This window comes from Chelonoidis abingdonii, chromosome 3 (assembly GCF_003597395.2).
Source record: "Chelonoidis abingdonii isolate Lonesome George chromosome 3, CheloAbing_2.0, whole genome shotgun sequence".
In the NCBI taxonomy this organism is placed as follows: domain Eukaryota; kingdom Metazoa; phylum Chordata; order Testudines; family Testudinidae; genus Chelonoidis; species Chelonoidis abingdonii.
The window spans coordinates 155,355,454-155,373,144 of record NC_133771.1 but is presented as its reverse complement, the minus strand read 5'-3'; the positions used below and the strand labels follow the sequence as shown (position 1 = coordinate 155,373,144).

General features: G+C 47.1%; 1 protein-coding gene across 1 annotated transcript; it reads left to right on the top strand.

Annotated features, from left to right (window-relative positions):
- Positions 1 to 4,816: 4,816 nt before the first annotated feature.
- Positions 4,817 to 14,216, top strand: DRC5 (dynein regulatory complex subunit 5). Its single transcript, XM_032770740.2, has 4 exons — positions 4,817 to 5,084; positions 6,855 to 7,423; positions 8,944 to 9,393; positions 11,926 to 14,216. Exons 1-4 carry the CDS (start codon positions 4,901 to 4,903, stop codon positions 12,118 to 12,120), a joined length of 1,398 nt encoding a protein of 465 aa, XP_032626631.1. The 5' UTR covers positions 4,817 to 4,900; the 3' UTR covers positions 12,121 to 14,216.
- Positions 14,217 to 17,691: the final 3,475 nt, after the last annotated feature.

Below are 17,691 nucleotides of genomic sequence, written 5' to 3'. Positions count from 1 at the left end.
AAGCATCCAGAAAACCATGTCATTGAACAGGAGCTGGGGTATATGATTACCATCCCAAAGGTTGTGTGAATTGATTCAGTGTGATCACTGACTCAGCGTCAGACTTGGCACTCTGCAACACCTTGGAGCCTTTGAGTTGATTCAGGCACCTTTGTGGAATAGTTATCACCCCATAACAACCTCGCTTCTGCTATATTCATATTCACAGTGAATGCTAAGTAGGAACAATGGAGAACTGGAAACAGAGCGCAAGAGAGACACATATTTTGCATGGAAACAATGATAGAACCATAGGGGTCCAGTCTAGTGGCTGTGTGGTTAGTATTGTGCAGCATCACATGTGGGATTTGTCTAGATTAGGAAAAGAGTCTGAGGTTAGGTTTAGATAACGTGTTAGCTAACCCCGAGCTAACCTTAATCGCTTTTCCCAATGCAGACAGACCCAAGGTCTATTTAATTTACATCACCACTCAGATCAAAGCGGAACATAGCATCCTGGGGCATAGTTTCCACAGACCACAGTTCTGTTAAATCTGAGGGCACTTATGTACTGCTAGGGTGACCAGACAGCAAATGTGAAAAGTCGGGACAGGGGGTGGGGGGTAATAGGAGCCTATATAAGAAAAAGATTCAAAAATTGGGACTGTCCCTATAAAATCGGGACCTCTGGTCACCCTATTTACTGCATTTGGCCCAGAGGCAGCAGAAGCTACTTTGAATGAGGGGTGAGGGTGGAGGTGCTTCTGCATGGAGAGTGGGAAGAGTCAGAGGCAACAGGGGGAGGTCAGGGTGTGAGTGACAGGAAGGGAGTCAAGGAGGATGCTCTGCATCATGGGCAGCAGGGAATACTGGGGGTATGAGAGAGAGGACGGGATGTAGTACCTACCTGGTCCTCAGCACCGCAGCAGCTGCTTCAGCGCCTCTGCCCTGCACGCATGCACACAGTGTACAGGAAATGACTCGCAGGGCTGGAGACACAGATCAGGCCCCACAATATTTCCATTGTGTGGATACTAACTGCTTGCCATTCCGCCGCCCCTGATTTGGCCTACAGACTGCAATTTGGTCACTCTTGGCAGATTATTACTTAGTTACTTACCTCGTGCTTTACAAAACCAAATAAAGACAGTGTTCTTGTCCCAAGGATTTTGCAAGAATTTGCAAGCATAAGCTAAAGGAGGTGCTGTACCATTGGGAGGACAAGGGTGAAAACAATTTGGTCATGTGGTCACGTGAGAGATTGGTGCTGGTATCTTGGGGATGGTGTAGTTTGTTTTTTAAATGTCTGTTAAACTCCAGGTTACAAACTTCACAGATTACAATGATCTATTTATTGATTAATGCAGGATGCATATTACCTAATGAGGGACTTAGGAATTACACCTTTCCCTCATTTTGTTGCCCTGGAAATGGAATATGCCATGTGGCTTCATGTACTTGGTCTCTAAAATCATTCCACGTAGTCACTGTGCCATCAGTAAACTGACACTCTGACCATTTTCTGGGACATGACCATGAAGTAACCCTACGCCATCTATGCTGTGCTGTAGTTTCTAAGTGCCAGCCTTTCTGGGACTGCTCCAAAAATGTGAGAATATGTAAGGCTACATCTACACTACAGGATAAATTCGAATTAGCTTAAACTGATTTTATAAAACATATTATAAAGTCGATTGTGCGCGTCCACACTAGGCACATTAATTCGGTGGTGTGCGTCCATGGTCCGAGGCTAGCGTCGATTTCTGGAGCGGTGCACTGTGGGTAGCTACTGTAAAATAATGAGGCCAATAACGTCGATTTGCGTCCACACTAACCCTAATCCGATATAGTAATATCGATTTTAGCGTTACTCCTCTCGTTTTGTAGGAGTACAGAAATCGATTTAAAGAGCCCTTTAAATCGATATAAAGAGCAGTGTAGTGTGGACGGGTGCAGCGTTAAATCGATTTAACACTGTTAAAATTGGTTTAACAGCGTAGTGTAGACCAGGCCTAAGAAATGTAAGAAAAGCTGTCAGTAGCCACAGGGAACTGCAACTGGCTTGTCAGGTGCTTCTGCACTTCCCATCTTTAAGAAAGGTCACTTGTCCCAATAGCGTGTCCTTTTTAACATGCTATCAATGCCACTGGAGTTCTTCAGTCCCTAACCCCAGATTTTCAGATGGCATAAATCCATTACAGACAAGAAGCTACGCTGATTTATGCCAGCTGAGAATCTGGCCCCTTCTCTGTTTCCCCACAGTTCTTGTTAGCTGTCTCTGAACACCCTTGGAAACTTCCTCTGTGTATTCAGAGCTCGTTGAAGAAATAGTTCTGTTTCACCATTGCTTACTCTTCATTTCTGAATGTTCTGGCTGCCTCCCTCAATTTCCCTTCACCCCCTTATGGGGTGGTTTCCCTTCCTCCTGGGTGTACGTCCCACCTCCTTTCAGCCTTTTCACTGCCGTTTCCATAGTCATCCCCATGCTAATTTCCCCCCTCCATACCAGGAAACCTGACCTCCCCAGCATCTTAGGCTGCCCTCTATCTTCTCTCCTTCTCTGTAACCACCAAAGCTATAAACTGGCCATCAACAAGTTTAGGCTTGAAATTAGACAAAGATTTCTACCCATCAGAGGGATGAAGTTCTAGAACCACCTTCTGAGGGGAGCAACTGTGGCAAAAAACCTAAACGGCTTCAAGACTCAGCTTGATAAGTTTATGGAGGGGATGATATGATGAGACTGCCTATAATGGCATGTGGCCCATCGGCGACTGTCAGTAGCAAAACTCCCCAATGACCGGAGATGGGACATTAGCTGGGAAGGGCTCTGAGTTACTAGAGAATTCTTTCCCAGGTATCTGCCTGGTGGGTCTTGCCCACATGCTCAGGGTCTGATTGCCATTTTGGGGGTGGGGAAGGAATTTTCACTCAGGTCAGATTGGCAGAGACCCTGGGGGTTTTTGCCTTCCTCTGCAGCATGGGGCATGGGTCACTTGCAGGTTTAAACTAGTGTAAATAGTGGGTTCTCTGTAACTTAAAGTCTTTAAACCATGATTTGAGGACTTCAGTAACTCAGCCAGAGGTTAGGGCTCTATTTCAGGAGCACAACGTGCAGGAGGTCAGATTAGATGCTCCCTTCTGATCTCAAAGTCTATGATTCTAAAGCCCAATAACTATCTGCCATCACCTTATCCCTCATCTCCAATTCCCCGCCAGCATATTAGCGGGTCACTGTCCTGCAGTACCTGCTGTGTGCTGTGAATACATATGAAGAAGCCTTTGCTGACAGTCTCTGCAATACAACATGAATCATTTCTCATTGCTTCTCTAGTTCTTCTTAGCATTTGATAGAGCTCCTCTCTTCCTTCTTAGCAGGTTGTTTTATAATAATGTCCACAGACAGTTTGGGGGATCGGGAGACTGTCAAAACCTACTACAAAGGTTTGAAAGAAACAGGGAGTAGTACTGGCTGAGCCAGCACATATCAGTGCTGTAAAGGAAAATGGAGCAGTCTCACAGAGGGAAAAGAAATAATGAGCTTCATCTGGGTAGCAGCATCTGCCTCTCTCCCTTTAAGGGAAAATGATGCGTGGGATCAAAGCACTGCTCAGCAGAGATGTGCAGGGAGGGACATTGTGGTGTATGGTTCTACGTGGCTGCAGGCTTCTTTGTAGGATATTATTGGAGGGTCATTTTGGATGAACATCTTGTCATTGTCTAGCACTCATTTCTAGAGTAGCCTTAAGTTCCATGTCAAACTGGGCTCTGCAGTGTAAATAAAGATCTAGACCTACCTCTCAGCTCCTGAATACAAGGTATGCCACTCGTCTTAGACCCCCACAAATCTAAACTGTCCATTAGTATAAATTACTGCCATTGCCAATGCTGAATTGGGAAAGGGAAACAGAAGTATCCATTGTAGGGAAATGAGGCTACCTTGTTTCCTAGTCTGTTCTTTGTCATGTCCCTCACCCAGGGTCTCTGCATTACTCTTTACAAGCTGCTGTTGTGCACATGGCTGAGAGCTATGGTGGCACAGGGGAAAGGAAACTGGCAAATTTGACCCTCAAAAAGGAAAAAAGAAAGTGTTGGTCTTTAGAGACATAGTGGGTAGAGGAGGGGACTGGCAGTCTGTTCGATTCCAGTTCCATTTGATGGATGGGACAACAGGCCCAGAAAGACTGACACTGGCTGCAGGTGTAGCAAGGTGAAGTCAGTTAGGCCCACAGGCTCTCCTTTACCTCCTTGTTGCTGATGTGTAGGACTGATAAATGAAATTGTTTTTAATTGTTCACTTTATTAATGTAAGTTCTGTTCACCATTCACTACACTTGCCTGCATTGTAACTTCTGTTCACTGTTTGATTTTGTATTTCATATGACCTGGCATTTGTGCCCTCTTTCATACAACTTTGTATTAGAAAATTGGTAGAAAACTTTGTATCAAATGTTATAGCCCCTAAAGATAGTATAGTTAAAGTGAAAGAAACATGTGCCTTATTGCTAGAAGTAGAATAAGATCTTCCCCCCACTCTGTAATCAATTGCCCCATTGACTGAATGAGGTGTGAATGAGTGAAGCTTGGAAAACACCCACCTCCAAACAGCTACAACAGTTGAAGAGGGAATGGAAGCCAGAGCAAAGGACAATACAACTTGTCAAGTGGGCCCAATAAAGAAAAGCAGACATATTGACGGCCTCAGGGATTAGAAGCAAGCACCTTCTTTAGAAAACGCCCTCTTTGAATTTTGTTGTTGTTTGTTTTTATTAGCACCAGTGAAAGGCTCCAGTTGTTTGCCCTTTCTTAAACTGCCTTTTTTTCCCAGGAACCTTGGCTGGAAATGTGCTGGTGATACTGTCCTGATGCAGACTTTCCTTCCGTTTCATTTAAGGGGGTAGGGTCAGACTAGCACATTAAGATGCAGGAGCCAGTTTCTGGAGACACGAACATGGCCTCTCCCCCATTGAAAACATCAGTGGTGAACCCTGCAGCCAACCCCCGACGCATGCGACGGATCATTGCTGAGGATCCTGAGTGGTCACTGGCCATTGTTCCACACCTCAGTGAGCTCTGCCTCCAGCGCATCATCAGCAACTTTGAAAGTAAGCCATGGTCCCTTCCCCACAGCAGTCCTGCGCACTGCATTGTTCTACCTTGGGTTGTGGAGCAGGCTCACACTGGGTTGTCCATCCTGCTGAGTGTCAAAGAAAGGGAAAGAGAGTGGACAGAGGAAAAAATCTCTCCTGCTGTTCAATAGCTAGATGTGTCTATATAACTCCATTGCAGTGGTTTCCATTGAGTTACATGGGGGATGAATTTGGCCCACTGGGAGTACTACACAGAGTGAGAAGGTGCTCTGAACTCAGCCCATCCTATCTGTTGGGGTACTCCTCAATTTCCCTCCATGCCCTGCTTGGACTCACTATATCAGCTTTTACCCTGACCACGGAAGTCAGATTTCTCTGCTCTTCGTCATCTGGCACATTACAGTACCATCCAGGGACCCAGTCAGGATGGGTCCTAGTGTGCTGGGTGCTGTACAGACAGAGGTAGAACTATTCCCTGCCCCAGTTGAAAGAATACAAGTAATGTATGAAGGTGTGGGAGTGGGATATAAACTTACTATTTCACTAACATTTCCACAGCTGTCAGCTGTGATGTGATAACCCAATAATGGTGACATCTTCAGGTGGACTGTGTGCATCTGGACCAGATGAACTGCTAAGAAATAGCAAGGCTGCTAGTCTAGCATGCTTCCAGAGTTTGGGTCCCAAGCTGCCTGGGTCTGGGAGCCCAGTGAGACTGGGAAAGAAAAGGAGTAACTTCCTTCGATCCTCAGTGCTGCAGCATTGAAGGCCTCAGAAAGGGTTTGTCTTAGCGAGGGTCACTGCAGTGTGAGGATGTTAGTGTGTGGGAGGAAATGGAGGGAATACTGGAAGAAGTCTTCAAGCAAAGCCACAGTGCTCTTCTTCTGTAGATATCTTTAGTAGAGAGACTGCCAAGAAGAGAGAGAAAGTAGGAACGCAGCTTTGCTTCTCAGAATAAGATTTTCCATGTGCAGACAGGTCTCTCTGTTTCTCGTCTCTATGATTCCATCATGGTATGATAATGAATACAAATCAGGTGTATAGTCCTGTAAGCGTATATAGCACTCTGAAGAAATTCTCTGCCCCAAAGAGCTTCCAGTGTCAGCGAGACAAGCTGAGAGATAGGACAGAGATTCAGGGCACAGGGGTGAAGAGAGATTACTGGAGGAGAAGGGAACATTTTTCTGAATAAGGTAGGTTTGAAGGAGGAGATAGGGAGGGCTTGGTGGGCAAAAAGTGGGTAACACTTTTAGCAGAGTATACAAAGGTGCAAAGGCAAGAGAAGTTTTAAAAAGAACATTTAAAGGGCCCAGACCCAAAATGTTCTCCTCTGGGGAAGTTCTCCAAACAATGAGACAAATTCTGCTGTGATGTATACTAGTGTAAATCCAGAGCAACTCCATTCACATTAGTGATGTTATTCTGGATTTACCTTCGTGTCCTAGAGCAGAATTTTCCATTAAATATCTACTTAGACAACAAGAAGTCCACCACCTAGAAATAAAAACACAAAATCGCTAGCCACAGTTTATGTAGGACTGACAATATTTTTGTAGCGTGGTACTATGGAAGCAGCAGCAGGGAGCATACGTTAACAAATGCTATTCCCAAACAGCATATAAAATCAATGATTGCCAAATGGTAAAAAAACTTCTGTCAATAGGTCTGAGTTAGAATATTACTCACCAGGATATTTCTAGGAGGATTGGATTAGTGAACATACCCCCGCTGTCAGATTCAGAATGCTTTTGGGGAATAACCTCTCCTCTTCTTTATTCCCTACAGAGAATCCTATTGTGGACCGTCTCCTGCCAGAACACCAAAGGAAGGTGCTGGACAGGATTTCCACAGGCCTGCCTCTCACAGTGACTGCCAACCTGATCAGCGACGAAGGCTACTGGAAGAGGTGCTGTACTGAGCGCTGGGCAGTGTGTGATGTCTCCTGCTATGGGGGCAGCTGGAAACGGATGTTCTTTGAACGCCACCTGGAGAGCATCCTGAAGTACTTCATCCCTAACACAACCGACCCCAATCAAGTCCTGGAGGTCATCCCGCTCTGCAAGGAGTATGTGAGGAAGCTGGAAATCGATCAGTTCCTCCCACCAGTGAAGCTGGATCAGAACAAGGAAGAGGATGACATGTCCGATTCTGGGAGTGATGTTGGGGTCGATGAATTGTGCATGCATCACTATGACCTAGGAGTGCTCACTGCTGCCCTCTCTCACCTAGAAGAGCTGCATCTGACGTATGGTGTGAAAGACTGTGGCATGAACTTTGAGTGGAGCCTCTTTGACTTCACCTATCAGGACTGTTGCTCTCTGGCCAATGCTTTCAAGAAGTGCCACACCTTGAAAGTAACTTGCCCAAACTGATTTTTTAACATTGATATTTTAAAGGATAAGCTAAAACAGGGCAGAATACCCTTGCAAAGAGCCAAGAGTCCAGTTTTACCTGCTGCTCACCATTAGTCTTCCCAGTCCAGTGGGCGGCTTTCAAATGTTTGACTCAAATAATTTGACCGTCTTCGACAAACTTTCTAATTAGGTGCCTAAATGTATTCGTAGGATGCAATTCACTGCAATATGTAGGGGGCACAGCCAAATCACACAAGCCGGTAGAGTATTTGAAATGCATTTGATGCCACACAATGGGCAACATTGAGAGCTGGTATAAGCAGGTCTGTATCTGTTGAAATTGATAGGGCTGCTTGCACCAGGCTTGAATTTGGCCAAGTGAGTGGAAAGACAAGATGTGAAACATCCTTTCCCCCTCAAGTCAGCTGTCTGCTAGCTAAGGGCAGGGCCTTTCCCCTTTGCCGTGCCTGTCTAACTTCATGTTTGAAATGAGACTAACTAGGTGGCGTGTAATTTAATATCCTGCTAGGTGCTGTTTGTTAGCACTGTTGTGTGAGGTTCAGTAAAACCTGCATCTTATTAACATGAGTAACCCCTTCCCCCCATATAAAATGTGTTCTCTGTAGATCAGGACAGAAGGAGCAGTCCTGTTGCACCTCCCTGCATAATCCTGGATGGGGATAAGCAAAGGGAGCCAGTTCTCTGTTAGGTCAGTCTCTTAACTTTTACAAGCAGATACATGCAATATGTTACTTATCAAAGAAAATGTGACAGGATGTCACCCAGCAGCACAGACACCCCAAAACACTGTGGGGCGGTGTTAGAACTCCCAGCACAGAGGATGTTTCTCTCTGGACAATAGCATAACCTTCAGTTCAGTGATTATTCCCCTACAGAGATTCTGCCCCACAAAATCATAGACATGTAGGGCTGGGAGGAATCTCAAGAGGTCAAGTCCAGTCCCCTGTGCTGATGCAGGACCGAGTAAACTTAAGCCATCCCTGATAGGTGTTTGTCCAGCCTGTTCTGAAAAACCTCCAATGACGGGGATTCCACAGCCTCCCTGTGAACCCTATTCTAGAGTTTAATTCCGGATTTTAACTTATTGACACATCACAATTCAGAGAACAGACAGAATAATCTGATCCCTCCCTCTCTGGATGGATTGACAGGTTCTGCAACTGCCTTCCACCATTAGGTGAAATGAGCTCTTCTGTGGTCACAGAGTTCCCATTGTGGGGCCCTTTTGCGACTGCAAGGTTCCCTAGTGGGGGCAAACATGTCATTTCTTGTGCACCTGAAGACGATATGTTGTTATATTTCAGTTAGAGGTCAAACAGAGGCTGTTAAATTTGAAGTTAAGGTGGATTTGGCATTGCTCTCTGTGGAGGCTAGGTGCCCAGTTCCCTTTAACGTTCAATTGAATTTGTGCACCTAACTCATTTAAGCTTTTTGAAAATCACTTCCAAAATGATGGTAGTTGCTATGCCAACAAGCATAACCATATTTTTCTCCCACAGGTCTTCAAGCTGTGCCGGAGCAAAGTGGATGATGAAAAGACTCGGGTGCTGATACGGAATTTGTTAGATCACCCATGCTTGGTGGAGTTGGACTTGTCCCATAATCTGATCAGGGACCGGGGAGCACGAGCCATTGGCAAGCTGATCAACCGTAGCAAGCTAGAAATTCTGAACCTGTGTAATAACCGGATCCAGGCCCCAGGAGCCCAGGCTATTGCTCATGCCCTAGGCAAGAATTCTACGCTGACCTCTCTGAACCTGCGCATCAACTGCATTGAGGATGAGGGCGGCCAGGCAATAGGCCATGCCCTGCTGACTAATGCCACCTTGACATCTATCCATCTGGGAGGCAACGAGTTGTCAGAGCCGACAGCTACGCTGTTCTCCCAGGTCCTTGCTCAGAACACAGCTCTGACTAGCATCAACCTTTCATGCAACCACATAGGGCTGGTAAGCAGCTTCCCTGTCTAAAAGAGAAATTGCTTCAGTCTGCTGCCATTACAGCAGCTAGTGTAGTCCAATTTAAGCATCTGTCTGGATCAGTGGTTCTCAAACTAGGGTCATCACTTGTTCAGGGAAAGCCCCTCATGAGCCAGGCCGGTTTGTTTACCTGCTGCGTCCGCAGGTCTGGCCGATCACGGCTCCCACTGGATGCTCCAGGCCACTGGGGGCTGCAGGAAGCGGCGTGGGCCAAGGGATGTGCTGGCTGTCCTTCCTGCAGCCCCCGTTGTCGTGAAGCAGCGAACCACAGCTAGTGGGAGCTACAGTTGGCTGAACCTGCTGATACGGCAGGTAAACAAACTGGTCCCGCCCGCCAGGGGCTTTCCCTGAATAAGCGGCTGCCCTAGTTTGAGAACCACTGATCTGGATGATTTTACATAAAGTGGATGCAGAGCTTCTTTGGTCTCTGAACTGCTGCCCCTCACCAAAGAGCCAACTTTATCTCCATCTCACACACTGCCAAGGTGATCTTGCTTTGAGTATTATAAATTGTTGGCAGCAGAGAAGCTGAGGTTACAGAAAATATCACTAAAAGAAGGAATCCCCCATTGTTTCACACTCCCTGCACTCTATATATAATGAGACCCTCAAGCTGAACCTGTATTTTGTGAATTTGGCCTTTAAGAAATTGAGAGGTTTGTTCCCAAGTTAAAGAGAGGCCCAGGAAATTCAGGGGATATTTCTGAGACTATCATGGTTTCGTCATGGTACAAAGGCATCACCCTCATAATCTCCTGCTTGTATCGATATTCAGATCAGCATTGTTAGAAAACTGGCTCACTTGCTGAATTTACATAAGTCTCAGCTTTGCTACTGAGTCACCAGATGGCTTTGGCCAAAGTTTTCACATCCGCATGCCTAATATTCAGCTCCTAAATCCAAGTGGCCTGATTTTCAAAACTGGTGGGCATTCACAAATCCCATCGAAGTCACTGCTGGTGCTCAGCTTCTCAGAAAGTCAGGTCACTTCTATTTAGTTGGCTACATGTGGATAAAGAATCCTAAATCTTGGCAGCCATGTTTGAAAATGACCTTTAAGTTCTGTGCCTCAGTTTTCCCATTGGTAAAATGGAAATAGTAAAACCTACTGCACCTGTCTGCCCACCTCATGGGGTAGCTGACAGAATTTATTAGCCAATGTTTTTAAAGAGTTTTGAAGACAGCAAGCATTTTATTAGTTCTAATTTTAGTAGCCTCTAAATAGCAAAGAGCTAGAATGGAATAATACAAGGAGAAAAGGGTGTTCTAAAGGGTTGAGGTTTATCTTTGGAATAATAACTCTAATGCTTAGCACCTTCCATCCAAGGATCTCAAAGCACTTTGCAGATGTTCATTAGTGAAACTCCAAAACACTCTGAGAAGTTGGTCAGTATTATTGTCTCCATTTTACAGATGAGGAAACAGAGGCACGAGGAGAGAAAGTGACTTGCTGGAGGTGCCAGTGTTCAGTGGTAGGACTGGAAATAGAACCTAGGAGTCTTAACTCCCAGCCCCTTGCTGTAACCATTAGATACACTTCCTTCCCAACATGGGACTCCAGGCGAGGTGCTGTGACCCACAGGCCACTAAAGGCACACCAAACTCAGGCCTTGGTCATGTGCCTGCATTCCCGTTGATTTCAAAGGTAGACTCTTCCCTTCCTTTCCCACTTCCTGCCCTCTCTCAGGAAGGTCAAAGGCAGTGGGGGACTGGGGGCGGAAGGAATGGTCACAGAGGGTAGGAGCAGCATGTTTATTTGGTATCTGATAGATATTGACTGACAATACCTAGGATTCAACATCTCCAGAAAATGTCTGTTGGTCCCATCCCTGGAGTGTGTTGACAGGTGAGGGAGGTAATGGTACCAAAGTGAGCTGCCTCCCAAAGCTCCAGAACTCCTGAGATCTCTGCCAGATTTTCTGTCACAGCTTGAATTTCCTCAGTGGGTTGAACTTCAGTTGTGTGGGAGGCTCTGCCTCACCACAGATGTCCCCAGGACAGAAATGTCCCCATTTCTGAAAAGGAGGCTATCAGAATGGATCTCTCTTGACATTTGCTGGAGTAGGAACGGTACACTTAATTGTGCTGGTGTTGACATTAACTAGCAGTGAGCTGATGAATGGGTGACCAGATATATGAGCATGACTCTGTCATGTTATCGTCTCAGTCTTAACCAGCCATGAGCCTGAGAATTGCTGACATGATACCCAGAGGGACCCATTAGTGTGAGCACTGCATAAGGTTACACTCCTCTTCTGCTTTCCTGCCAATAACGTTTGAGTCAGGAGATTCCTGCTGAGGAATAAGATATCCCATGTTTTGCTTTTTGTCACATACTGCTACTTAGGACATGTGAGAGGGAAATGCACATGCTCCTTTCTCCTCTACTCCACTTGCAGGCAGTAGGTGAATGCCGGTGAAAGGCACTCTGGGGATTGGGGGACATGGAGCAGCAAGCCTGCTCTGGTCTGTACTTCACGCCCATCTCCTCTCTGATTCCAGGATGGTGGGAAGCAGCTGCTGGAAGGAATGTCAGATAACAAAACTGTGACTGAATTTGACCTGCGGCTGGCAGAGGTGGGGCAAGAGAGCGAGTACCTCATTAACCAAGCCCTGAAGGCTAACCAGGAAATTGCCCGTCTGAAAACCTTGTACCAGCCAAACTCCCTGGAAGAGAAATCCCCAGATCTGGATTAGCCTATCCCATGCCCCTATTTCCCACTGTAGCCTTTGAAATGAAATGTCTCTCCTCATTAGGCAACTGTGGCCATTTGACATTAATTCCTGATTGGGTGAGGGGTAAGAAAATGGAACAGACAGACTGGTGTCAGGGACCAGGCCCTACCTGGCAGTTGGACCCCAAAAGAGATTTCTCACTGGCTTCTTCACACAGTGTGGTCAAGGGTTTGCCTTTTCTCCAACTTCCCAGCCCAAGCTAGGTTCCCATTGGCTTCAGACTGGCCAAAGCCCACCCTGCCACTCTGGAAACTACACGTGCTCCCTCCATTCAGTAGATTTTTCTCAACTTATCTGCTCTACTCATTGTCTAGGACACCTGGTGAGGCTAGTAGCATGAATGCCTCTGATAGTCAGCTCTTGGAGTAGCCTTTGCCCAGAAATCACGTAGCTCATTGTTACTGTGGGACAGAATGCCATGAATGGAGACTCAAGGCTAGTGCCAAAGTTGGATCTCCCATGTGGTTCTGCCAGAAGGTGGTTTCATGCTGTCATTGGCAACTGGGAGCAAAGGATGGTAAATAACACCGGCACCCAGCCTTTGGGAGCAGCACACAAGACTTACAAGATTGTCATCATAAAGTGGGAGCACAGTTGCCAGGGAAGAGCAAATAATAATATGGAAGACCCTATCTATGGTACATGAGCTTGCTCTGCAAAAGCTTTGACGAGCTGGCCTCTCACTTGAGCTCACAGGGACTGCCACCAGACCCAGAATGGAAGTCTTGATATGGGGCCAGTTACCAGGATATCTAATTATCATAGTTCTTCCTTAGGGAGGAGTTCCTCTGGTAAATAGACTGCCCTCCATTTTGGATTTCCTTCCCACACTAACCAGCTTGTGGTACAAAGCGGCACCCCAAGCAGACACACACACATTTAAACAAGGGAACCAGCCCTTTGTCAGTCTCCCCAGGGGATAGAGGCTTTGTGTTATGTATGGAATCTGTTAATGAAGCACACCCCATTCTAAAATGAAACGGAAGGGTTAGATTCTCCTTCCACAGCAGGGTATGTTTTAGAGGGCTTTATAAGCTCCATGCTGACAGTGTGGGAAACTTAAAAGGTCTCTGTTTAGTCCTAGAGCAGGTACACCAAAGACAGGCTTCCCAGTCCTGGCACTCTACCAAGACAGCAGGGAGCATCACCTCTGGGGCAACAGGGGAGCTCAGTTTCCATGTGAATTCACTCCTCCATTGCAGCAGTGCTGCTGGACTGTGTGCTGCTGACACCTGTCCATAGGGAACTGTGCTGAGACTCCCAACTCATTTCATGAGGGGCTGATTACTCCCCAGGTGTGGCTGATGGGGCTGATTACACTCAGAGGTGATTTCATCGTAGTACCTACCTCTCACAGACTGGCCTGAAAAGGCATCTCCTGGAGTTAGTCTCAGAATATGTTTTTCTTTCTATAACCTTTTCAATTATTTTTTCTTGCAATAAAATAAAACGGAATTATACATATTCTATTGTATTGGCTTCTATTCTTACCAGTGAAATCAATTGGCAGTCTATGAAGGGCATACTACAATGGCCTGTGGACAACTAGTGGTCTGCAGTGTGCTTGCTGGTGGTCTGTGGCGAGCTGTCCCATGGTACTGGGGCCTTCTTTGTTTCCAGCTGCTAAATGGCATTAAAAGACATTCAAGCCACATTCAATACTGATCTAAATGTTTCCTCTCCAGGTGAGCAGTGGTAGTTGTAGTTTGGATGTTATGTGGCTGTGACTGGGAAGGGAGATACAGAGACTGTGTGTGGGTATTAAAAATGTGGGTTGTGCTATGAACAGAGTTGAGAACCCCGTGTAGACAGAATAGTTAAGAAGCAGGAGGGAAGAGTTAAAAGTCATGGAATAGTTAATGTATTACATACCAGATGCCATGTTCTAGAGGAAGATTGTACATATTGGGCCAAATTCATGCCTGGTGTACCTCCACTGACTTGAATGAGTTTACAGGTGGGATGAACTTGTCCCATGTGGTTATTTTTTTATGATCCTCATCCATAGTTAGATTCTGGATCTGTGGAACAAGTGCTAATCCTCAAAGTTGTGAGTAAATGAACCCTGTTGCTTATAACTTGTGTGGCAAATTGCCGGTATTGTTCTCTGGGTCTCGCGCTTTCTCTTCTCTGGGGTAGGTTCAGGGCGATATTGCTTGCCTCTGAACCAGTTCTTAATCACTCCCCTAGTGTCCTTGGAGGAGGGGAGTGGAGAGGGAGGGACCTGGGCCCGCTCCATCATACTCCAGGTCCAACCCAGGGGCCCTGGGGTTGTGGTGAACACTTGACAGCGGTTTCTTCCCCTGGGTTCTTTCCTCTCCCATCAGCTTAAGTGGCTTCTCGCCTCTCTTCTATACAAGCCTGGTCCCTTACCTAGGTTTCTGTTGGGCTTCCCAATCCACCGCAGACTCCTCCAAACCTTCTATTTCTCTCTGGACAAACTCTTCTCTTCTGCAATCTGCACTCTGCTCCAATCCAACCTTTCTCTTCAACTACCACATTCTGTCTGACTGAAGCAGGGGTTTATATCCCATGACTGGAGTGCAGTGCTCTAACTGGAAGTCAGGTGCTCTAATTGGCCACAGCTGTCTAGTTAATCTAACAAACCTTCCTCCTTGGCAGGGAATAAGGCCCCTGCTAACACTCTTATTCTGCCCTCTGGCCATGCTGTTATCACATATCCATCCCCCTGCTCAACACCAAGGCGTTGGCTACCTCGGAGGCGAGAGCAGGTTTGGCGTGAGAGGCCATCAGCGTGCCGTGTTGGCTCCAGCCTGTGCTGCCCGAAAATGGAAAGGTTGCAAGAGAGGACACCTCTGTCACTTGGCGCTTCTTTCCTTGTTCCTATGCATCCATGGAGCGGGGCGTGATTCACAAGGTAAACCGCCGCCCCATGATTGATAGCGGAGAGTCCACAGCCCATTTATCGCCAGACATTCCTTTTCAACAACAGCGTATTTTTTGTTCCCTGGGAGGAGCTTCCGGTTAGGGTACAAGATGGGGTGCTCCTCTCCCTGCTACCATCTGGGAAGGACGGCACCAAGTCCCACCGATCGAGGCGTCCGTCTGCAGATGAATTCCTTCTCGAAGTCTGGCCATGAGTACGGTGGCAGTCCGTATGGAGGCATAGGCTGTCCGCAAATCTCACAATGCGCTCCGCTGCATCTGTCCACTTCACTATCTCGGGGCCAGCTCCTATTTATTTCGCCGTCAATGGCCCTGCTCTTGTGGCAAAATGAGGGATGAATCTCCGATAGTATCCAACTATACCCAAAAATGCTCTGACCTGCTCTCTTGCGAGTGTGTCGAGCCAATCTTGTATTGCCTCCACCTTGTTCCATTGGGGCTTCACCACCCCTCTCACCTACGACTGCCGCAGGTATTGGCCTCAGCTAGTCCTACCAACATTCAGAGGATGGGTGAGACCAGCCTTTCGCAAAGCATCAGCACTGCTTCCACTTTGTCAGGTGTGCTCCCAATCAGGCCTGTATGTATAACTATGTCGTCTAGATAGGCGCGGCATAGTTGGCATGGGGTCGTAATAACTTATCCATCAGTCTTTGGAATGTGGCAGGGGCCCCATGGAGTCCGAAAGGAGGACAGTGTACTGGAACAGGCCATCGGGTGTAGAAAAAGCAGTCTTTTCCCTGGCATCCTTGGCCAGGGTATTGCCAATATCCTTTGGTCAGATCTAGGGTGGTTAGGTATTTGGCCTTGCCTAACTGATCAACCAGCTCGTCATGCGTGGTATCGGGTAGGCATCGAAGTGGGATACTTCATTTAATTTCCGGAAGTCGTTACAAAACCTCAGGGTGCCATCAGGCTTGGGGACTAGTACGATCGGACTGGACCACTGGCTGTGGGATTCTTCAATGACCCCGAGTTCCAGCATCTTTCGCACTTCCATCCTAATTTCTTCCCTTTTAGCTTCCGGTATTGATATGGTCTTATCGTCACCCTTACTCCGGGCTGGTGACAATATGATGTTGGACTAGTGCCGTTCGACCTGGTTGGGTACAAAATACGTCCTGGTTCCGGTGGATCATTTCAATGACTTCCATCCGTTGTTCTGGGGTTAAGTCAGGAGATATCTTTACCTGCTCCTGCGGGCCGTCTGCCTGAGGTAGAGCTCCTCGAGTGACCAGACACGTCTCTCTGTCATGCCAGGGCTTCAGTAAGTTGATGTGGTCAATATTTGCTCTGGCTTCCGGCGTCTGGTTGTCTAACCTATATAATTCACTTCTCCAATGGCTTCCACTATCTCATATGGTCCGTGCCAACTGGCTAGGAGTTTGCTTTCTGTGGTCGGCACTAACACCATCACCCGTTCCCCCGGCTGAAATCTTCGCATTTTCGCCCGACGGTTGTAGTATGTCCGCTGTGCCTCTTGTGCTTTTTCTAAATGCTCCCGTACTATCGGGGTTACTCGAGTTATCCGCTCTCGCATCTGTGTCACATGCTCAATAATATTCTTTCCTGGGTTGGGTTGTTCCTCCCAATCCTCCTTGGCGATATCCAATATCCCGCGTGGGGTGGCGTCCATATAAGAGTTCAAAGGGAGAAAAACCCGTGGACGCCTGGGGAACTTCCGTATAGCGAACATTAGATACGGCAAAAGAGTGTCCCAGTCCTTTCCATCCTGTGCTACCACCTTCCGGATCATACTTTTAAGGGTTCGATTGAATCTTTCGACTAGCCCGTCTGTTTGTGGATGGTAGACGGAGGTCCGAATGGCTTGTATACGGAGCAGGGCACATAAGTCTTTCATTAGTTTTGACGTAAACGGGGTTCCCTGGTCTGTCAGGATCTCCTTAGGGATGCCCACTCTGGCGAAAACCTGTAGTAGTTCTTTAGCTATTGCCTTAGACGTGGGGTTTCTTAAAGGGATGGCCTCTGGATATCGTGTGGCATAGTCAAGGATGACTAGTACGTTTCGGTGGCCCCGTGCCGACTTTTCTAGTGGGCCCACTATGTCCATAGCTATCCTCTCGAACGGGACATCAATAATAGGTAAAGGTACTAGTGGGGCCCGCAAGTGAGGTCGGGGGCTATGCAGCTGGCATTCAGGGCAGGAGGCACAATAACGCTGGACTTCTGCTCGTATTCCTGGCCAATAAAACCTTCTTAGTATTCTATCCAGCGTCTTGTCTACCCCTAGATGTCCCCCAAATAAATGACTGTGAGCTAACTCTAGTACGGCCCTTATGTGTTTTCCGTGGGACTAGGAGTTGCTCTACTTCTTCCCCTCGTATTTGCTCTATTCTGTACAAACAGATCACCGTTTGAGCACGTAATATGGCCTTGGGCCTTTGACTTTCCTTCTACAGGCACTCCATTTACTTCCACTACCTCCTCCCTCACGTTTGCATATAATGGATCTTTCGGCCTGGTCCTGCCCAAAGGTCTCACGTGTCAGTGTCTGAACTGACCTAATTCCAGGGGGCCTATTTCAACTCTTCCCCCTGGGGTGCTCCCACTTGGGCCAGGAACCTCCTCTGAGTCCTCCGTGACCCGAACCTTCTTCCTTGTCTC